General features: G+C 48.8%; 3 protein-coding genes across 13 annotated transcripts in view; 2 read left to right on the forward strand and 1 right to left on the reverse strand.

Annotated features, from left to right (window-relative positions):
• The window catches only part of CUNH12orf43 (chromosome unknown C12orf43 homolog), a 28275-nt gene extending 24372 nt beyond the window's left edge, over positions 1–3903 (reverse strand). For 8 of the 9 annotated variants that reach the window (XM_050318711.1, XM_050318707.1, XM_050318704.1 and 5 more), the window contains exons 1-6: positions 3630–3837; positions 3195–3244; positions 2668–2765; positions 2003–2076; positions 1585–1675; positions 451–1198 (exon numbers count right to left, since the gene is read on the reverse strand). In XM_050318711.1, coding sequence (XP_050174668.1) covers positions 838–1198; positions 1585–1675; positions 2003–2076; positions 2668–2765; positions 3195–3244; positions 3630–3822 — 867 coding nt within the window. In that variant the 5' untranslated portion in view covers positions 3823–3837 and the 3' untranslated portion in view covers positions 451–837. Of the gene's footprint in view, positions 1–450; positions 1199–1584; positions 1676–2002; positions 2077–2667; positions 2766–3194; positions 3245–3629 lie in introns of all 9 variants that reach the window. The other variant, XM_050318713.1, reaches the window with a different exon arrangement.
• Positions 3904–4972: 1069 nt separating this feature from the next.
• Positions 4973–18884, forward strand: RNF185 (ring finger protein 185). Of its 3 annotated transcripts, none has more exons than XM_050318720.1 (7): positions 4973–5064; positions 9891–10119; positions 11703–11721; positions 12330–12442; positions 12977–13031; positions 14955–15072; positions 16340–18884. In XM_050318720.1, exons 2-7 carry the CDS (start codon positions 9941–9943, stop codon positions 16435–16437), a joined length of 582 nt encoding a protein of 193 aa, XP_050174677.1. In that variant the 5' UTR covers positions 4973–5064; positions 9891–9940; the 3' UTR covers positions 16438–18884. The 3 variants fall into 3 exon arrangements, with proteins under 3 accessions (XP_050174677.1, XP_050174676.1, XP_050174674.1); XM_050318719.1 differs by lacking the exon at positions 4973–5064 and adding an exon at positions 5209–5279; XM_050318717.1 differs by lacking the exon at positions 4973–5064 and adding an exon at positions 5606–7149.
• Positions 18885–19149: 265 nt separating this feature from the next.
• LIMK2 (LIM domain kinase 2) overlaps positions 19150–20919 on the forward strand; it is a 30605-nt gene continuing 28835 nt past the window's right edge. The window contains 1 exon segment of the mRNA XM_050318696.1: positions 19150–19227. Coding sequence (XP_050174653.1) covers positions 19212–19227 — 16 coding nt within the window. The 5' untranslated portion in view covers positions 19150–19211.

The following is a 20919-nucleotide window of genomic DNA, read 5'->3' on the forward strand; positions in this document are numbered from 1 at the left end:
TCATAGCAGCTCAAGAGCCACCCTCAGCCATCTCTGTCTCTGCTGGGGAGAATCCAAACACACCAAGAAAGCCACTGTTGCACAAAGCCTACCAAATTAAATGAGCCCAATAGCGTAACAGAATTTAATAACAACAGATGCCATAAAAAACTAAACATGAAAAAAAAATAAATGTCAGTGGACACAACTGAACAGCAGGAGCCATTTATACCAACCCTGACATCAGCTCCCTGCACACCGTGTATGTGCTGGGGCCCTGCAGAGGTTGCAGATTGCAGAGGGATTAGTAACACTGCAGGTTTCAACAACAGATTGTTATGATGATCACAGGAAAAAAAATAAGGGGGCCCTGGTATCTGAAAGGACGCTTTTGATAAATGAGTCTCCCACGGGCTGCAGTTATTCTTAGTAGGCGCCTACAAGAGGCAAAGAGAAAAGGGAGTTGATCACCTGTTGCCATGAAAACCAAATTCAATTCATCATGTACTTTCTCCAGGACATCAGATTTGGTTTCGTGATGTGAAGAGGCAGAGCAGGAGGGATGCAGCTGTGATTACACCCCTCTGTCACACAAGGCTGCCACAGGATTTCGTCCTTTTAGGCTTGGCCTGCACAAGCAGCAGCACAGACAAGTGCTGTGTGAGGAGAACAATGTTCCCTTCCTCAGGGGTGCCAACACCACAGGAAGTCCCTTAATTAGTCTCTCAGGCCACTGAGCTTTTAGAACAGAAGCTTTGCCAATTAATTTTCCCTCCTCTTCAGCAACTCTGGTTGTTGGGTTTTCTTTCAGTTTCCCTCATCCATCACAGGTGCCTGCTGTTTGCAGAGTAAAAATCATCATTCTAATTTTTTCTTCTTCTTTTTCTTCCTCACAGCTCCTGGCAGCACTGAGTTGTCCCCATGATTGCTGTTCTGTCTCTCCTGCTGTCCATTTGCAGACACCAACCGAGACAAATCTTTGCAGATCTGGTCACACTCTGCTGGGTCCATTCTTTTCTCTTGAATATTGTTCTCTCCCTTAATTTTCTTCTTTTTCTTCTTCTTCTTCTTTTTTTTCTGGTTGTGCTCTACACAGCCCTGACTCTGATCCTGGCTGGAATCCTGGGACAGTGCAGGAAACCCACTTTGCTTCAGAATATCTGCAGCTGACACAGCAGCCTCCTGGAACCTTTCCCACTCCTGGTCACTGTCCGTGTCACTGGCAAGGGAACAAGAGGGAAGGAGGTTGTGTTAAAACTTTTGCCTTGAATTCACCCAAAACTCAGCAGAGTAATCTGAGATGAGAACATGTGATAAACACCCAGTGGCTCTGGGACTCCCACACCTACAGTCTGCATTTAACCAGATGGAAGGCCAGGTGTTCTTTACACACACAAGGAGGGGAAAGAAAATCTCCCACAAACATTTCTAGTTCCCTCAGCACCAAAAAAAAAGAAACAAAATTCTGGTCTAGTCATGAATAAGAGTCAGGAATGCACACTTCTCCAGCTTTTCAGCTTCCCGTTCCCTTGTGGGAGTCCCAGCTGCCTCTGAAATGTGGGATGCAACAGCCCTTGAGGAGCAAAGCAGCTGCCAACACCTCACCTGGAGCTCGCTGGGCGCCTTCTCCTGGCTGCAGGGCAAGGCTCTGGTTTCCCACAGTCTCCAGGGACAGAGGAAGAGAAGAGCCGAAAACCTGGAGTATGGGAAGGGGAATTTTAGGCATGATGTAAAACAGAGGTGAAAGCAATCAACTGCCATCTCCCTGGAAGCCTCTCCTCTCAGTAACTGCTGTTGCTGCATTGCTACAGTGCTTGACAGCAGTTACTGGGGACTGTGTGGGAGCACCTGGGGCACAAAGGTCACAGCTGCAAAGCAACAGCCCTCACAGGCACTAAGAAAAACCTTTTATTGCAAATGTTTATTAGCTGGGTGTACAACTAATTAGCTGGTGATGGACAGGACCCATCCCACTTGTCATCACTGAACTAACACAGCCCCAGTGGCTGGGACTGGAACTCACCATCATCTGCAGAGTCAGACTGTGGCACAGAGGTCTGAGAAGGTCCTGATGAGTCCTTGAAGACAGTGATGAAACTAAACAGAAAACCCCAGTCAGATCTTAGGTTTGTGCAAACTCAGCTCAAGTTGGATATTTCTGGGAAACAAGACTAGAGAGAGATGTTACACTTTTTTTTAGTGAGGCTGCCTCAGGTCCCTGCTTTCAGGGCAGACCAGGCCCTCTCCCCTCAGCAACACCTCACAGGAATGATTTAAAAGCAGCCTTTCTAAAGCCAGCTCTAAACACCAGGAATTCTAGTTCTCCAGGGCCACATTTACACAATGAACAGCCCGGTCAGAGGCCCACTGCCAGCACAGCCCTGAACTGGGCACTGCTTTGACTGTAAGAACAAATGGAACATTCCCATGCCACTCTTTAAAGGAACAAAGGCTCCCAAATTTGACTTTTTTCCCTCCCCACAGAAGCAAATGGCCCCAGGCAGTGCTGCACAGGATCTTTACCAGAGGGGCACAGCACATCAGCAAGGAGCAGGGAACACTGGAAGCTTGCACCAAATACAGGAATGAAGGAGACAAGACGATGTTGAATTTCCTGGGTTTAGCACACAAAAAGCATCAGTGTGGCTGATCCACAGAACAAACCTTTTCAGCCTTGCCTGCCCATACCTGTCCAGCATCGCTCCCAGTTTCCTGGCCACGTGCGCTCTGAACTCCGGGGTCGTGTGGAGCTCGTTGTCCCCCTCCTGCCGGCCGTTCACCTCCCGCCCGTTGACAACAAGAACAAGGATTATTCTCTTTCAAGGCCAGAAACACCCGGTGCCCTCACCCAAACAGGAGATAAGAGACTGCAATATGTGTAACTGCACTAATTCCGTCATGGGACACTTACAGAGCTGGGCGGTTTCTGACAGTGGAACTAAGGCTGTAAATGACAGCAGCAATAAGTTTTCAACGTCTCTATTTCCCTGCTGGTAGAGGGATGACAAATGTACTTACAAAAAACTTACTATCTTTTTCAGATTTAACCATCATTTCAGATTATGGTTGGGTTAATTCCCAAACTGTCCTTTTCACTGTCACTGTCCCTTCCAGTGACAATTATCACAAAGTATTAACTGTAAATAGCCCAAGTACAACATACATTATTTTTTTCTTCAGTGAAACATAAAACTCTGAAACCAGAAGCAAAAATACCTCAGGCTTGGCTGATCCTTGGGCTGTAACCGATCCTTCCTAAAGCCACCTGAAAAGGAAGAAGTAAAGGCACGTTTGAAAGATGTGCTCCAGGACCTCTTTAACGACCTCTTTAACTCCCTTCAGCCATATGTTATAGCATAAAGAACCGTGCCCGAAAGACAACTCTCGCCCACTTTTGGGAATGGGGGGCGGGGGGGGAAGTTATGAGGGGAAAGGGAAACTTGGCTCCGGCCAGTCCTGTCGGGAAGGGGCTCCGGGCTGGAGGCCGGGCAGGGCCCCGCCTGGCTCCCACACCGGCCCCGCGGCACAGAGGAGCCCCCGGGGCAGGAGGCGCTGCGGAGGGGCCCGGAGAGGAGAGGGAGAGGAGAGAAGAGAGGAAGGGCAAAGCAGAACGCGCGGAGAGCAGAGCGCGGCTGTTCTCGGCCCCTCACCACCGCGCGGCTCCGCCCGTGGTGCCGCCACCGCCGCTTGCGCCGCACAGTCCCAGGCGGCCTCCCGGAACCGCGCCGCGGCCTCGCCGCCGCCCTCCGCGTCCGAGTCCGAGTCCGAGTCCGAGCTGCTGCCGGTGCCGGTGCCCGGGCCCGAGCCGCCCCTGGGCGCCGCCATGCTGCAGACGCGCGGCATGCCGGGAGCTGTGGTCCAATAGCGGGGCATGCCGGGAGCTGTAGTCCCAGAGCGGGGCATGCCGGGAGCTGTAGTCCCACCGTGCCTCCTGCGCTCCCCCACCCAGCTCTCTGGACATACCCAGTGAGGAGTCCGAGCTGATCTGAATTTCACATGTTCATTCTTGTTTCAATCAACATCTGGAGGATATGGCTCCTACCTCTGGGGTCTTGTTAAATTCTTTTTAATCAGTTTTTACACCGAGATGCCAAATTTTTGTTTGAATGCAGAAGCTGTACCAAATCCTGCTGCTTTACTGACCAGTTGAAATGAAGAGTGCTTTGTTAGAGATTTTCACGGACAGCAAATACACTGCTCCTGAGGGTAGGACTGCCTTGTGTGCTCCCCATGCCACCACCACTGCCATGTTCACACACCACATCTTCACCTCAACTAGAAATTTATCAGTGTGATACTTCAACACATTTGGCAGCTCCAGGAGGGCTTCTGGGTGACCCCTTTGCCATGGGTTTTGCCAGGGCTCTGTGCTGCCGAGAGCAGCAGGAAGGCTCAGTAGAGCTGTGTTTTTATACTGCTGAACACTCCTGGCTTGCACGTTCCACCCTTCACACTAGAGATGTGCAGTCTCAGACAACGTGTGAGGTGGACCTCTGACAATATCCTTGGGCTCCTTCCAAGAGTCTCCCTTGGCACTAACCCCCCTTAATTTCTTAACTATTCCCTCATAAGGCTCACCTTCAGCTGGTTTAAGATTAACCCACTCTCCACTGCGTAAAACAAGCAGTTTTGGGGCTGTTTCGTACCTTGGAGTCCTCAGGGCTGGTGAGGTGCCCTCAGAGCTGGGACACACCCTCCAGAGGTGCCTTCTCAGGCATCTCTCAGTGCTGACCCATTCCCTCAGACCCCAGGTCACCTCCTCTCCCTGCCTCTGGTCCCTCTGACCCTGGGGTTTCTCAGAGCCGCACAAATACCTTTACCAAGCTCTAATACCTTTATCAAGCTCTGTTTCCATCCTGGAGATGCTCCTGTGCTCCAATCCTAGTGCTCTGCTCACATCTGTTTGTTCACATCTGAACAATTTGTCTCCCTTAAAGCTCCTTCCTTTTCCTTTTCCTTCCCTCCCTCCCTCCGCGTTCGGCACGAACTTTGTGCTCTCCCCAGAGGCCGCCGTTTGGACACCTCCCCCGGCAGCCCAGCCAGGGCAGCCGCAGCGCTCGGGGCGCGGGCTGGGAACGGGCCGAGGTAACGCCCGAGCGCGGGGTCTGGGGGCGCCCAGGCCGGAGGGGCCGGCGGGGCAGCGCCAGCGGGCCCGGGTGCGGGGCAGCCGCGGGCGGTGCGGGGCGGATCGGCCCCGGCCCCGGCCCGGCCCGGTCCCTTCCGCCGGCCGCGCTTCCGGCCCGTCAGGTGACGGCGCGGGCGGGGCGGCTGCTCGAGCGGGGCCGGGGCCCGCACCGCCGGTGAGCGGGGCCGGGCCGGGGGCGGCGGGGGGAGCCGGGGCTGCCCTGGGGCTCCGAACGAGCGGGCGGGGGCGCGGCGGGACCCCCGGGGCCGCCCGGTGGCTCCGGGGCCGCGGCAGGCCCGACCTGTGTCCGGCCCCGGCCCGGGCCCGGCGGTGCCGGCCGGGGTTCGCCCCGAAACCCCGGGCTGGGGCCCGCAGGGGGGCCGTGTTCGCTCTGCGGCCGGGCCGGACCCGCTGTCGCGACAGATGGGTCCGGCTCTGGGTACGTAGAGGGGTCTGGCGCTGGGAATGTCGCGGTCATCACCTGCTGGTACAGGGCATTACTAATATTTCGAGAATTACTTATATGTTGAGAATCGCCTATTGCTTCTCAAACCACGTCATTGCTGCCGTGTTTGGTGTTATTTTCACGTTTTGTGCTAACCCGGCCAGCCCGGCACGTCCCTGTCACAGCGCTGCAGCCCAGCTCGGGCAGCATTACCCGACTGGTTATAGCAGTGCTCTTTGTTTGGTTTGGGTTTTTTTCTTTTTCCCTTTGGACTTTGTGAGGTAAGAGGATAAAATCTTTGTCGAAAGGTTTTTCTTGGGGTCTATATTAAAGCTTTATGGAATGGATAAAAAGGTAATTACTTTAATCGCTTGGGGGTTTTCACTGTTTGCGTTCGTGAAGTGCCTGCAATCCTCGGGGTTCCCAAAACAGCCCCTCAGCTGGGCCCTGGCCCCGGGAGCAGGGGCTGTAACACAGACGGACATTGCAGAATCCCAATTAAAGAAACGAGGCCAAGCAAGGGCATATTGGGCTGGAAGGCAAATGGCTGGTTTTGCAAGAGCGAGTGATCACACGAGTTTTGGGACCACTTCGTCCTAACGCTGAAAAGCTGGTGCCTAATGCTGTGCAGGGTAGGAAGTGAAAAGATGAACTCGGGAAATGTTCCCAAGGAGTTAAAATGTAACGTGTTTGGGAGACAGAAGAGAGTAAAAAGGTATCTAGAGATAAATGAGTATTTAATGATTAACAGAAGGACAGTCATGTTTGCTAAGAATATCTAAAAATGACTGTCAAGAAGTCAGTGCACTTTCTTCTAGGCCCTGTCAGCAATTACCAGCTGAGATGACCTGGTCGTTGTACTTGAAGCCCAGGCAATTGTAATAGGTTAGGTATCAGATTTTTGTTGGACTTTTGAGTGGGTGTATTTATACTACTCTGAGTAGTAGTTTTAGATTGAGATAGAATTTATGATATTAATATTCCTTTTATAAAATTTGTCGCATGTGTCAGAAAGTGTCACTGCAGTGATAAGAAAAATAATCCGACAAGTTTTCTTTTTGATTTAAAGTGCAAAAGGTTCAGGAACTAAATCCGAGCTTGTTTCGCAAACAAACTACATTTGGATTATTTCAATTTCAGTAATCCTAGATAAAGTAAGATTTTTTTTTTTTTTGTATGCTTTAACTTGGAGTGGAAACTCTGCCAGTCTGGCTTGAAGTGTTCCTCCCGTGGTTTTAGGGTTGGGTCAGTGTACCTTGGCAAATGCAGTCATTCTCATTTGCTGGGTTCAGAGAGGTGACCTGTGACAGCAGCCGTTCAGCTCTCGTGTTCCTGCTGTGCACTTGCCCCCAGTAGATTTACAGATTTAGTTTTTAAAGTGTTTGAGTAAAAGGTCTTTCTCGCTGCCAGTTGGTGAGACCTGCACCCAGTGCTTACACAATACATCTAAAACACTAAACCAGACCTTCCCCTGCACTTACCCCCAGCGTGGACCTCCTGAGCTCCCGGCTGTCCCAGTGTCCCGCGTGCCTCTCGGAGGAACAGTTTCACCAGCTCATGTACCTTCACCTCCTCGTCTTCTTCAGGAAGCTGACTTGCAGTTGAGTTCCTTGTTTCTTAACTGTTCATCTGCTTGATTCTAGGGTGTAGTGAATGTCGGAACAGCCTGTTGGGATATCATAGGCATCATGATTTAAAGGAAATAAACAGCTAATATAGGTGGCTTTTAAGTAAAAAAGGTGCTGTTTTCCTGTCAATACCTAACGAGCAAAGAACTAAGAAGGAGAAAAGATCTTTGAATGCCCTCAGTTAGATATCAGCTGATTTTTATATCCTTTCACTTGTTTGCTCAAGACGCCTCCAGGCTTGATTCGGAGACCAGGGTTTGGCAAACCTCCACTGGCATCTCTAAATTCTGTTTACTTAACCCCAAAAGTCATCTTCTATCCCAATGTACTCACAGTGTTCCTTCTGAACTCTAAATCAAAATGAGAATGGGGTTGGTTTGGCCCGTTGTCTTGGTTGTTGGGTTTTTTAGTGTGTGGTTTGCTTACGGTTTGTTGGTTTGGGGTTTTTTTCCCTAAAGAGTTTTGTCTCAGAGTTGAGGTAGTTCAAGTGACAGTTCAACAATTTGGAGCTCGTTCTACAGTCAGAGGAGGTGAATTTGCAGTTGAACATTGACTTCAGGATCCGCAGAGTACACTCACAAGTGACACAATATATGATTAACAGATGTAAATGAGCCCTTGGATACTGTTTCACGTTTCTTCTTTGCACAATTGTGGCAGAACTGGTGGATGAACAGACCCCAGCAGCACTTGTTCCAGACCTGGGTGTGTTAATGATATCCCAGGGACAAGAGCAAATGTGTGAGAAGGCTTCTCAGGATGAGATTGATTGTTTTTACTGTTTTGTTTTGATATATTTTTGATATTTTAAATTGGTCACTGGACTCAATCAGCCAGTGGACAAATAATTAGGAGGGGATCCCCAGTACAGACTAAGGAATGACCTTCTTCTGGGACAGGAGATCCAGTACCTCTTGTGTTGTATCATTTTGATCTTTCTTCTGTCTCAGCCATTTTGTTTCATTTCATACTGGTATTTCAGTGAGTTAATGATTTATTAATTTTTCATAGTTACTAAAAGCTAAGGGTTTTTTTCAGTAGGTGCTGGTGAAGATACAGATTTTATCTTTTTGATGAGTTTCCAGATTTGTGGTGTTACATTTAACGGAATTTAATTTGTAGAAAATTACCTTTTTTTCCACATTGGTTTAAGGAACACAGAAATGAATTTATTTGCCTCTTCTACATCCTTTCCTTGTGTTATACGCCAAGATATAAGAGCCAGACATTTCTTGTGCCCATTCCATAAAGTGATGCTGTGTTTTTTACAGTGTGTTGAACTCCTTAGTTTTAAGGAGGTTTTCTCAGTTTCGATATTTATATATATAGGTCCAGGTTGGAGAATTTTCACTTAAACTACTCAGCAAGGCAGGCTGAAGATTCTGGTAGTAAGGAAGTGTGAAAAATCCAAGTGTCTTTAGCATACAGTTTGTGGGCTGGCAGCATTCCCATCTGCCTTGAACCACCAGGAATTTGAATTCTGTGCAATGCTCTGAGTGTAAATGAAGTCATGGCGTGAAACGCTGAGAGTCAGCACTGCTGAGAGCAGCGTATGGTGAAGTGCAGCATCTGTGAACACAAAGCTGCCCTTCTGGGACACTGTGCAAAATGATGTAAGCAAGTGAAAAAGCTCTGCAGGAACACGTTCCACCTGCTGGAACGGAGAGTTTCTGCTGCAATACCTCACCAGGCTTGAGTGTGAGGCTTCCTTGAGCGCGCGGTGGGATTGTGTGGGATGGAAAAAGCTGCTGGCAACAACAGCCAGAGATCCTGAGGTTTTGTCTTGCTGCCCTGCTCCTGTGCTGCAGCTCTGCTACAAAGAGGGGACACCCAGGGAAGCCTTTAATGCCTGGGGGGTGAGTTTGCAAAATAATTCTTCTGAAAAATTCAGGTTGCCCTTTGAAAGTGCTTTGCTGTTTGTAATCTTGCAAAAAAGGTCAGATAATCACCTGTTTCCTTCTCATAACCTTAACTAAGTACTCCTGTTCCTGCAGCAGCAATGTAATGTCAGAGTTTCATGGAAAGCACAGTGGACTATTTTTAAACTTTTTTTTTTAGTGAATTAATATTTGTAACTGCTGAAACTCTCTTAGTTCTTAGATTAAAAATATTACACTGCTAAGAGTGTTTGTTTCTGGAAACGTAAATTCCTTTTGCTGAGTCTCAAAGATTTAGGTACTGTGGAATTTACATATCAAGGAATGAGACTGTGGAGGTTGTTGCTACTGAAATACAATAAATGGTGTTCTCTGATAAATATAATGATGTTAATGACTAGTATTATCATTAATATTCCAAACTAATGAACACTGAACTTCAAACTCTGCACTGTCCATCTGTCCAAACTGATGATTAAATCCCATTTCAGACTGCACTTGCAGTTCTAACTTGTGTAGAATTTTGGAGGACTAGGTGAGCTCATTCCTCTTACAGCAAATGGCATTTTTGAGAAAACACAAGGGGTTTGTTTTGGCTGTGGATCTCAGTTGCTTATCAGCAGCAGTAAAATACAGGTCACACACCAGCCAGGTCATACTACAGGACTGTAAAGTAGCTTAGTTTCTAAAAAAAGATCCCTCTTGGCTATGTTAAACTAAAACCATCAACAACAGGATTCAAGAGCTTCTTAGATAAATCACTACCAGGACCAGAATGCCACGTTATAATGCCAAGAAGTTGGGTTTGTTTGGTTTTTTCCCTTTCTCTCTGCTAGGATTTCAACAGGAAAATTTCCTTGACCTCGTGTCTGGGTAGTTCTTGAGGATGGCAAGCAAAGGATCCACAGCTTCTGCATCAACCAAGAGCTCCAGCACTGGAGGGACCAGTGGCAGCAGCAGTAACGGTCCTGGGGACAACACTAATCAGGACAACACTTTTGAATGTAACATCTGCTTGGACACTGCCAAGGATGCAGTGATCAGCTTGTGTGGGCACCTCTTCTGGTAAGTGCTCCCACCCCCACAGCTCAGCCAGAGCACCATCCAGCTGATCCCAGAGAATCCTGTGCTTTTGGTAATTTCAGATGTCAAATGTCCTGTATAAAATGAGTAAGGACTGTGGGTTTGGTTTAGGAGAAGCTTCTCAGCTGTTGTTCTTTGCTCATGGTCCAGGAGTGGGTTTCTCGCATGTTAAACTTCCTGTCCTTCTGGCCATTCCTGTAGGAGTTGCACTCGATGAGCCTCGTGGGTCCTTCCCAGCTCAGAATATTGTGATTGTTGTGTAAAAGCAAACAAGGAGCCCCACACAGACAGTTCAGTGCTCACTGATACTGCTGGGTGTCGTGTGCTATTTTATTTGTGCTGTCTGGCCTAGCACAGACACCTTCTTTAGACCTTTCTAACCTGTGCAGACCTAACCCTGCCTTTGAATCCAGGTTATGGAGGCCTAATTGGAGTTTTTCCCACAGGTTTGCTCTTTTTTTTCCTTTGAACTCATAAATTTGGGATATTTCTCTTTTTCCATGGTATTGCTGTTGTAATAGGAACCTTTCAGTTCTTTGATCTGACATGGAAATAATGTACAGCCCAGATATAATCCACGTGCAGCATTTCTCATTTGGGTAACGTGGTTTGAAGATACTCTTTCTTGAATGTTAGGAAGTTATTAAGGATTGACATGGCCAAATGTGGGGGTTTAGGGGATTATTTTACACAGTAGGCTAAATCTTTAATAAAAAGAGGCCTAAAAGAGCATTTCTTTTCTGTGTAAATGTACGTAACATCTGAAAATCCAGATTTTTATTTGAGGAGGTGGAAAATCACTGGCTGATGGCTTGTTAAGATAAAATTAGATTGAATTATTGCACAAAGGGATCTGGAAGAATGGAACCTTAAAAATAGCATGTGTCTTGCCTGAATAGGGTTGTCATGACCATTTTGAGTGCAGATGGCTGTTTGCAGTTTCATCTTGTAGCCTTGTTTTCTTTGACCTTTTTTTAATTTGCCATATTAATTTAATCTGTATAATGAGAATTTTTCTGCCATGAGCAACTGGGTCTGATCTCAACAGCTGAGCCTGCTCTGAGCATCAGGTTGGACTACAGGCTACCTGAGGTACTGCCCAGCCTGAGTTATTCCATGATCCTGTGAATGTGGCTGATGTTTCAGCTAAATCTTTTGACATCCTAAAGGCTCGTTACTGACATCTTGCTCATTTGCATCATAGCTCAGAGGTATCTTTTCATGGTGTCAGAGCAGACAGTTTGCACAGAGAACCCCAAGGTCAGTGCAGCCTCTGTGTGGGCCCTTGGTGTGGAAGAGGACGAGGAAGCGAAGGGGATATGCACAGAGCCACCTTTGCAACTTCGATTGTGTAACCTGAAAGAACCAGTGGAGATCAGTCTTGGGCTGTGCTTTCCAAAATTACTGTAATGGGAGGTTACAGAACTGGCCCAGCTGGATTCCAGGGTTCTGCTGTGGCCAGGCTGTGCTATCCATGTACATTTGTCAGGTCGAGTTGTCAGTAACTAATTCTATTTTCCCCCTTTTTCTGCTCTGCGAACAAATTGTCCTGGGAATGCTCACAGTTGGCCTTGTTTACACCAGGTAAGACAGGTTTCCTTTTGCTTTGTCTTTCATCAGCTCCTGTTGCTCAATAAAGCCCTTGGTTCTCTGGAGTATCCCCCTCTTTCCAAATGTGCTTTTCTCTCCAGGGCAATCACAACCTGCTAATGCAACTGCATGTGCAAACCTTGCAAGCTGCTCTTTCAGCAACATGAAAGCTTAATTCTGTTCCACCTGAGTATTTCCAGTTTTGGTAGAATTACTGTAGGGGGTTCCTTTGCAGGTTTAAGTGCTGGGTGTACTTCTCTCTGCATCTGTAATGTTTTACACTGTGGTACCATTATGGAAAAGCTGGGTGAAAGGAGGGTGTCTGCACTAGCCCTGGGCCTATGCAGGACTTTTGGCACTGTTTATTTCTTCATATTTTACTCCAGGGCAGATCTGAATGTGTGCACATCAGCAAGTGGATCATACCAGAACAGCAGCCAAAGTGCCAGCTCCACTTTGGAGAGTACTTGGCACTTACTAAAATGGTTTGCTCTGGGGCTTTCTGAGGAATTGCTGAAGTCTCTCTGCCTGGCTGCAGATGAGGTTTGCATATTGTTGTTTCATGGTCTTTACTAGTTTCCTTATCATGTCCTTTCTTTTAGTGGCTAGAGACCAGGCCAAACAGACAAGTGTGTCCTGTGTGCAAAGCAGGAATCAGTCGAGATAAAGTTATTCCTCTGTATGGAAGAGGCAGCACCGGGCAGCAGGACCCCAGGTAAGAAACCTAAATACAACTATTTTTGTTTGAAAACTAAAGATGAAACTGTAGCTTACTGTCTTAAGATTAAACTGTCAAAGTGCTGGATTCATAATTTTGTAATACTTTGTCAAAAGACAGACAGAACTGATGTTTCTGACAAATATTTCTGGCTCTTTCAGGGCCTGGGTTTGCACACCTTATTTCATGTTCAACTGGCACTTCATTTGAATTTTAATTGGGTCTTAATTAGCAGTCACACGTGGCAGGTTGCAATGATTGTTATCTGGCTGGAGAAGCTCTTATAAAATGTTCCTGCCCTGAGTTTTTAGCCTTTGCTAACTCCTGTTAATCAGAAGTGCAGCACTGATTCAGGATGTGCTGCCGACGGTCCAGGAGCTGCAGGGTTGGCTCCCTCACACTGCTCCAGCTCTGCTGCAGCCTGGCCCCCTGGGACCGAGCTCTGGGGTTGTTCTGCCTCATTAGCCAGGCTATTGCAGGCACTGCTGTCACGTGTCCTTGCACTTGGGCTAATTTGACAACTTCCTGCAGAGAGAAAACTCCACCACGACCCCAAGGACAGAGACCTGAGCCAGAGAACAGAGGGGTAAGTGAAGAACCAAGCTCGGGCTGATAAGTTGTTTTTGTTGATGGTGGTATTTATTCCTCCTGGAGGACATAGTGTGTGCTTGAGATGCTGTGTGAGGATCCTTACACATCTTGCTCATCCCCCACTTGTCTGGTCATTGATAGCTGTGGTGTGGCAGAGAACTCCATTCCTACAGTACTCTTTAGCATCCCAAAGAACAGGATAACTTGGATTGTGCTTCGTAAAAATGGCCCAGTGTGGTATCACTGGAAATGCTTTTCATGCTTGATTGTTCTCCATGTAAATACAAGGAACACTTTGCTTTGAAAATCCTTTGTGGAAGTGTATTTCCATCAAAATATACCTGTCATGGAAATACATAATTCGTGTATGAACTTGGATTTTTGGCACTGAGACCTGCTCCTATAATTTCTGTGGGATGTTACTGTACCATGGCATTACGAGCAAAAGAAAGGAGGTATCTGTTGGGTACATGTTCATTTGGAGAGGGATCTCTGGTTTTGTTGAGGAGATGACATGGAGTGCATGTAAACAGCAGCTGGCACAGCCTGAGCAGATGTGGGAGAAGGCAGTAGGACAGTCCCTCAGCAGGACCTGATGAAACAAGGGCACATTTCTGTGTAACACGGCCTGGGGTCCTCAGAGAGGATTTATCTGCCTCGTGCTGCAGGCAAACAACTCTGCTGGGTGTGATTAGGGCACATTTCTGTGTTGAATGTGTGGGGAGCTCAGCTGTTCTCTTTCTCAGGGGAGTTGCTGCCTTATTAAATCAGCTCCTGCACCTTGTTTGAACCTTTGAGCTGGTGCTGTGGAAGTCAGAGGGGTCTGCTACAAAGGCCAGTAGTGATGCTGCCCTCCTGTTCCCTACAAGCCCTGTACCTGGACAGAGAGCTTTGCTGTCCCTCATAGTTTATGGCAAAGTCACTGAGAAGAGTCACAGTCAAAAGACCAACTCCTCAAATCAAGGCTCAACCCAGATATGTTTGGCTTTAATATATGAGTGAAATCATCTTTGTCCTTTTACTGTTGGGAGGTGACAGACCCCAGAGGGTCTTTCAGAACTGATATCACTGTGCCAGTTCTGAGATGAGAGGGCAGGTTGCTGGATTCCAGAGGTGTGGGCTCTCAGCAGTTTTTAAACATGACACCACTCCCTAGATCCACACAGAGCTGGTTCTCCAATAGCACGGGGCTTGTGCACGGCAGGATCCATCTCCATTCCCAAGACTTGTCTTTTGACTTGATGTGGTGTTTTAGTCTGGATCCCACGGGGTCAGTGTTGCATTGTAACTCTTCCTTTTTTCCTCCTTTCTTTATGTCTTGCATTCCTGCCCCAGGTGGCTTTATCTGACACCTTAATTAGAGTCCCCCTGGTAAATTTTTTTTTGTACTATTCCTTATAATGCTCTTTGCATCCCACTGGCAGTTTATCACTTCACTGAGTGTTTGACTCACATGTATCACGAAAATCAGTGTAGATTATTTATTTCAAATGCCTTTCTTATTGTTATGTAGCTAATAGCTATTAACACACAATATATTCTTTAGGTATTCTAAATAGGATTGGTAATGTTGATTTTGATACATTGGCAGATGTCTACTACTTTAATTTGAGAAATGTTACAGATACACTTTTGTTAACTTGTGGCTTTCAAGCAAGAACTGTGGTTCCTAGTGCTCATTTTCTCAAAGTTTTGGGTTGCTCTGAAAAGTTTGCTACTGTGTAAAACACTTTAAACCCAAGAGAATTTAGGAGATATTTACAATAGTGTGTCAGACTGAAAGTTGCCAGACAGCATGGCCTTCCTTCAGGTGTGGGACAGACAGGGAGGGGGAATGTCTGCACTTCTACACAATGTTCTGAAACAGGCTTTAAATGATTGGTACCTTTTTTGTCTCCTGCTGCTTTTTTCTCTGCAGGGATTCCAGGGCTTTGGCTTTGGTGATGGCGGCTTCCAGATGTCCTTTGGAATTGGGGCGTTTCCCTTTGGTATATTTGCAACAGCCTTCAACATAAACGACGGGCGACCTCCTCCAGGTACCAGGATCCACCTCCTCCAAGGGTCCTGTCAAAACATGTTTTACAGACTCCCTTGTAACTCTTAAACAATAACCTGCTAAATGACAGAACGTTGTCAGCAATAACCAGTGCTGTGAATAGAAACACAAGGTGAGGGCAAACGCCCAGCACAGGGCGTGGTTTATGGCTGACACGTTTTGTACATGGACTCATAAAGAAGTTTGTCCCTTCCATCTAATTCAAAGGCCCTCCTGGGAGAACAGTGGCACTGGAGACTTCTCCCTTTTAATTCACCTCTCTCCTCTGGTACTCCAGCAGACTCCCTCTGAAAAATGAGACAAATTGGAGTAGAGTTTCTAATAATAAAAATGAGTCACTAGGGGTGTATGAAGGAGACCCAGATTCTGAAAACAGCAGGAGAGGACCATTTCCTGAAAGATGAGAAAGAAAAATTTAAATATGCTCTGTACCGTGAAATAATGAATGCAGAGGTTGTTCCTTTTTCAGAAATTTATCTCTGAGACAGTCATCTGTATTCCACAAGTAACTTTCCAGTGAAATTATTTCTCTGTTTTTAATTAACAAAAACCAGTTGGGTTACTCTAAGTGGTGACCTTACTCTCCAAAAATTAAGTAATCCCTAGAAAACCTCTTCCCCATCTGCACTGGAGACAAGTTGAGTCTGTCTGTTTTGAACAGGAAAACTTTACTGCCCAGGATTTTCAGGACTTCCGCTGTGAATGGTTGTCCTGGCAAATCTTCCAGCACGTCATATGGCACAGGAATTATGAGGAGCAAACTCATTCTTCATGTGACAGCTGTATTGCCACGGTCCTGTGCTGTCCTTGGGTCCAGTTACCTTCCCTATTAACCATAGTTCAGTGTCCCCTAAAAATCTGTGTGTGGGGTGACTGAGCCAGGAGTGTGTAAATACGTGCTGTTGTAACAGCCATAATTTAACCAACTCCTTTATCTGTTTTTCCTTGGTGGATTCAATGCAGCAGTTCCAGAAAGGCACAGCTTGAGTTTTAGAGCTCGTGTGCTTTTCATTAGTTCTCTTGGGCAAGGCTGCACAGGCAGCTCTGACCCTTTTGCCATTTCCTTGTTCAGAGGTTTCACCTTCTGGGGAGGAACAGAGGCAGCTCAGGTGGAGGTAGTGAAGTTCCTTGGGAACAGTGAACTTGGCTCAGCACTGCCTACTGTGTTCAGAATATGCACGATCCTGGAGAAGAGGAAGGAGCTGAACTGTTTTTTGTTTCTTTTTTTCCCACTTCCTGTTTTCCAGCTGTTCCAGGGACTCCTCAATATGTGGATGAGCAGTTCCTTTCCCGCCTCTTCCTGTTTGTGGCACTGATGATAATGTTCTGGCTGTTGATTGCATAAATCTTTTCCATTATTCTATATGTTCATGACCAACAAGGCCACTGAAACAGTTACAAACTGCATCCCCATCCCACTTTAAACCTCTTGGTCTGGTTCCGTAGCTAACTATGGGCTTCAGGAATTGGTGGTACCACAGCACAATGAGGAATCTCGCATTTTGCACCGGAGTTGGAAATTAAACATTGGTTAAAAAGCGTATTTCAGCTCAGCTGTCTTGTACGACAGGTTCCTGCCACAAACCACGGGCCTGGTGTTGAGCTGTGCTCCCAGAGGGAGTGCTGCTCTGAAATCCTGTGCCAATCAGGGACACCAGGTCTGTGGGACAGACAGGGACCCCCAGGTAGACTGGGCAGGTCAGGAAACTTCTCCAGCGTGACCAGTATCTCATGCTTTGCAACCACAATGGATCTGCCAGAGCTGCAGATGTTATTTAATGTCTCCATCAACATCCAGCCTTCTCCAGGAAATCACCTGCAGCACTGCTGACACTCTTTGGGCACAGCACGTGGTGCAAATGGAACCAGGTCCGGAGACCGGTTCCTTTTCCTGCTGTTATTTCCCGGCGTGATGGGAACTCCTTCCTGACGCGGTTCTGCCTGGAAGAAGGGATACAAATTTATGCTGCAATTTTTTAAAGCCTGAACGTGCTGGAGCCAGACACTGGAAGATTCTCTGGCTGTGGAGCCGGGTGAGGCTGGACACAGCGGCTGCCTCACCCCGCCCAGCTCCTCACTGACCAGCAGTGTTGTCTCCCCTGGCTCTGCACAGCCCCGGGGCTGCACTCGTGGATAATCCCCTCACCCTCACAACCTCGTCACGGTAGCGACAGTTATCCCCTGCCAAGGCTGGGAGACTTTCTATGCGAGGTCACGTACTCCAAATAAAATCCTATTACAGATCCGAGATCAGCTCGTTGGGGGAGAGGAACAAAAGGCATCTTTACATGAGGTTTGAGGTTAAACCTGTCATACTGTAACATTGCACAGGAGGAAAAATGAGAGCCTGCCTTTGCCAGCACGTGCACGGTAGGGAACCCTTGGAAGGCCTTGTCTCTGCAGGTCACACAGCTTCTCCGAGCCACAGCGGCACGGCTGCAGCACAAGAGTCTCTGCAGTATCTACCAAAGAGCTTAATTTGAAGTGCTGGAGGAGACCACAACCATGAATGTGCTGAGGGGATATTTCAGAAGGTGAGCACTCTGTAGCCATTTTGGAATCCTGCTGGGTATTCAGCTTTAAAGAGTACTCCTGATGTATTTGTGTAGATTCCTTCAGGACAGCAGATACGAGAGATTCCCTAGCAAGATGAACAGTTTTCATATTTCTCTGACTAGGCAATTCCATTTTTTTTTCCTCTTATTGTTTCTAGATTGTTTTGATTCAGGTCGCTGATAGTCTCATTAATTTCCTGCAAGATGAATATTGTGACTTCTCTGGCAATAGACAGAAAACTGACAAAACAAATCAACAAATAGGAACTTTGTTTCAATAGCTTGGGGTTTTTCTAGTGTATATGGAAGAGGTTCCTGGGCAGGACACCTTAATTGTTGTAGAAGCTTATTTATGTGATTACAAACTGTTCACTTTTAGTGTCAAGACAGAGGATGACTGAAGTTTAACTTGCCTACCTCCAAAACTCTATCTGGCAAGTAGAATGTTGCAAAGCTTCTGCAGTGTTTTGCCACATGTGGTCAAATTTATACCTGACTGGGTGATAATCCGGCACAGTGTATTGCTCAACTATTTATAGTTGAAGTGGTGCTTCAGCTTTTGTTGTGTGGCGCTTTTGGGAAGCTGAACTTCTGCACGGGGTTCTTCTCAAGTGCATAACGTGTAACTGGGGCCCTTTCCAGGAGAAAGGCTGTTTGTGTGGCCGTCCTGCAATGTCTCAGCTCCGGGTTCTTCTCCTGCTCAGCCAGCACCACCTGCTGATGGGAAGGGAAGGCCCATGTGGTGGGAAGGGATGGATTCCTTCTCTTTTTTGTGTGGAGAAAGTCGCTGCTGGGAGCACAGGTCGTCCAGGGAGGAGCAGGGTATCCCTTGGAAGCCTTTTTCCAATAAAGAGGACAGAGAACTGACTGCAATAGGTTCAAGAGGTATTGAAACATATTTAACTAACACTTATGTTTTAAAAGACGGAATTTTAATGTATTGAGGGGGGTTCCATCTATGGGTGAGAGATATAATGGATTTAGAGGAGACTGCAGAAACATGACTGAGAGCTCTTATTTTCGGGCAATTCCAGGATGAAATAGTCTAAAAGTGTTAATGCTTGGTTCCCCCCTTTCCCCGGTGTGCTTTTGTATGTACCCCTGTCCCGCACCCGCCCGCACCCGGCCCGGACGGCTCGGTTAGTGCGTTACCGTTCCTTCTCCTCCTCCTCCTCCTCACTAATTTTCACTGTTGTGAAAGTGATTTAGAATTAAAAAACAAATGGTTTTACATTGACCGCAGTGCTCGGCCATTCCTCCGCGGGCGGGAGCGCCGGGGACGCGCCTCCCTCAGGGGGCCGGGGGGGCGGGGCCTGCGAGCGCCGTGCCCGCCACGGCACGTGCGGGGCGGGGCCGCGGGGCAGCCCGCTCTGTCATTGGCTGGCGGCGCGGAAGGGGCGGGGCAGGCGGGGCGGGGCGGCGCGGGGATTGGCGGGCGCGGCGGGCGGGCTGTGCGGATTGGCCGGCGGGGAGGAGGGGGGCGGGGCGCGGCGCTGCGGGGCCGCGGGAGGCGGGTCCAGGTGCGGCGGGACCCGCTGGCGACGGGCGGAGCGGCGGGCGCGGGATGGAGGCGCTGCCAGGTGAGCTCGGGCCGGGCCGGGCCGCGCCCCTGCGGGAGGAGCCGCCCTCCGTCACCGCGGGAGCGGGGGCGCGGGCGCGAGGCCGCGGTTCCCCTCCCGGCCCGTTATGTGGGCGCCGGTGCGTCGGCAGTGCCGCGGGGCGGCCCTTGCGGGGCTGCTGCCTCCGGACCGCGCGCTCTGGCCGGGTGTCAGCCCGTGTCCGGGGAGCGGGCTGCTGCCGGCCCGTAGTTCCCTCCGCCGGTCCGCGGCTCCCCGCGCAGCGCGGGAGGCTCCCGGGGGTCCCACTGCGGCGAACCCCGCGGGGAGGCGATGGAGCTGCGGCCGCAGCCCGCACGGGGTCCCGCAGCGCGGGTGCCGCCGGCCCCGCTGCCCCCGGGCCCGTGTCCCACTCGGGGTCTCGCGGTGCCCCCGGGACTCGGCCGGTGCCCCCCGGGGCCGCTCCTCGCTGGCCGCCCCTCAAACATTCCTGCCGTCCTGGGGGACCCGGCAGGACCTGCTACATTGATCATGTCCGTTTGCTTTTCCTTCGCGCCGTTTCCTGCTCTGTTTTGTTCATTTCCGTCGTTTCTCCTGGATCCTGAACAGTTTCGGTCGGATTTAGGACTGTTCGTTTCCGTTCTGAGATAATCAGCCTTCCCGGGGACGCTCGAACAGCTGTAGCACCGCAGCAGAGTCGGGCGGCTGCTGCCGGGGCTTGTTTGCTCGTGGGTCAAGTCCTGCGTGATGGTTGTGGAAGAATCTGTTGCTTTTGGTCAGCTGTGGTGTAGTCCTTGGTCTTTATCTGGCTTTAACGGGATCCACTGACCACACTGACACGCGTTCCTTGTGCTGGAGGCACTGAACGGGAGCGCGTGGAGCTGCAGGGTGTCTGGTTTGCAGGTGTTTTTGGCCTGCAGCAATTCCCCAAGTTCAGCTGACTTCCAGGGCTTGCCCTTCTTGGAGAGGAGAGTCTCCACTGCCTTTACACGCAGGCACAGGCACGTGTGGCTTTGCCTTTATCCCCAAGCCCCTTTGGTGGCTGAAAAGCAATTTGCTGTATAGAAGAACACCGGTAGTGCCAGCTTTTCCCAAGTTTCTCCTAACCCTTACTGTGCTGTGCAGATCTGAGCTCAGGTGCAGTTCTTGGTGTTCTGGAGAGCAGGAGGGCACAGGGACAGGTGCTCCCGGGTGTGGAGCCAATGCCCAGCTGGGAACTGAAGTGCAACTTACACCACATGTCCCGTTTGAGTGAATCCTCTGAGCCCTGCAGTCTGTGGGGAGATGTTTCTGGGTGCTCCAGTCTGCTGGAGAGAGTGGTGCCTGTGGCTGAACAACAAGTGGTTTTCCTCCTAAATAGCTACTTGTGTAAAACATGCAAGATCTTCACCTTGGTTAATTTTAAACGTTGTCGCTGCCCTACCCGGTGGGGTCAAAGTGCGCAGAAGGCTGATGGCTTCTGGTTTGTGTAGCTTCAAGGAACTTAATCATGGTAACGACTTGCCTGAGCAGCTACCGAGTTGTAACGTTCTTTGGAAAATGGAAGTTCGTGGTTTGTGGTTTTCCTTCTCTAAGTGCGCTTTTTTCCTTATGCAACCTTAGCGCAAGCAAACTGTTGGTAGCAGGAAGAAACAGGTTTGAGATGTGCTCAGCACACGCTCCTTGTGCCCTCCTGTGCCCATCCACATCCCTGACTCTTTAGTATGCCCGCACTGC

The sequence above is a fragment of the Myiozetetes cayanensis genome, unplaced genomic scaffold (assembly GCF_022539395.1).
Source record: "Myiozetetes cayanensis isolate MyiCay16 unplaced genomic scaffold, myiCay2020 scf21, whole genome shotgun sequence".
Lineage (NCBI taxonomy): Eukaryota > Metazoa > Chordata > Aves > Passeriformes > Tyrannidae > Myiozetetes > Myiozetetes cayanensis.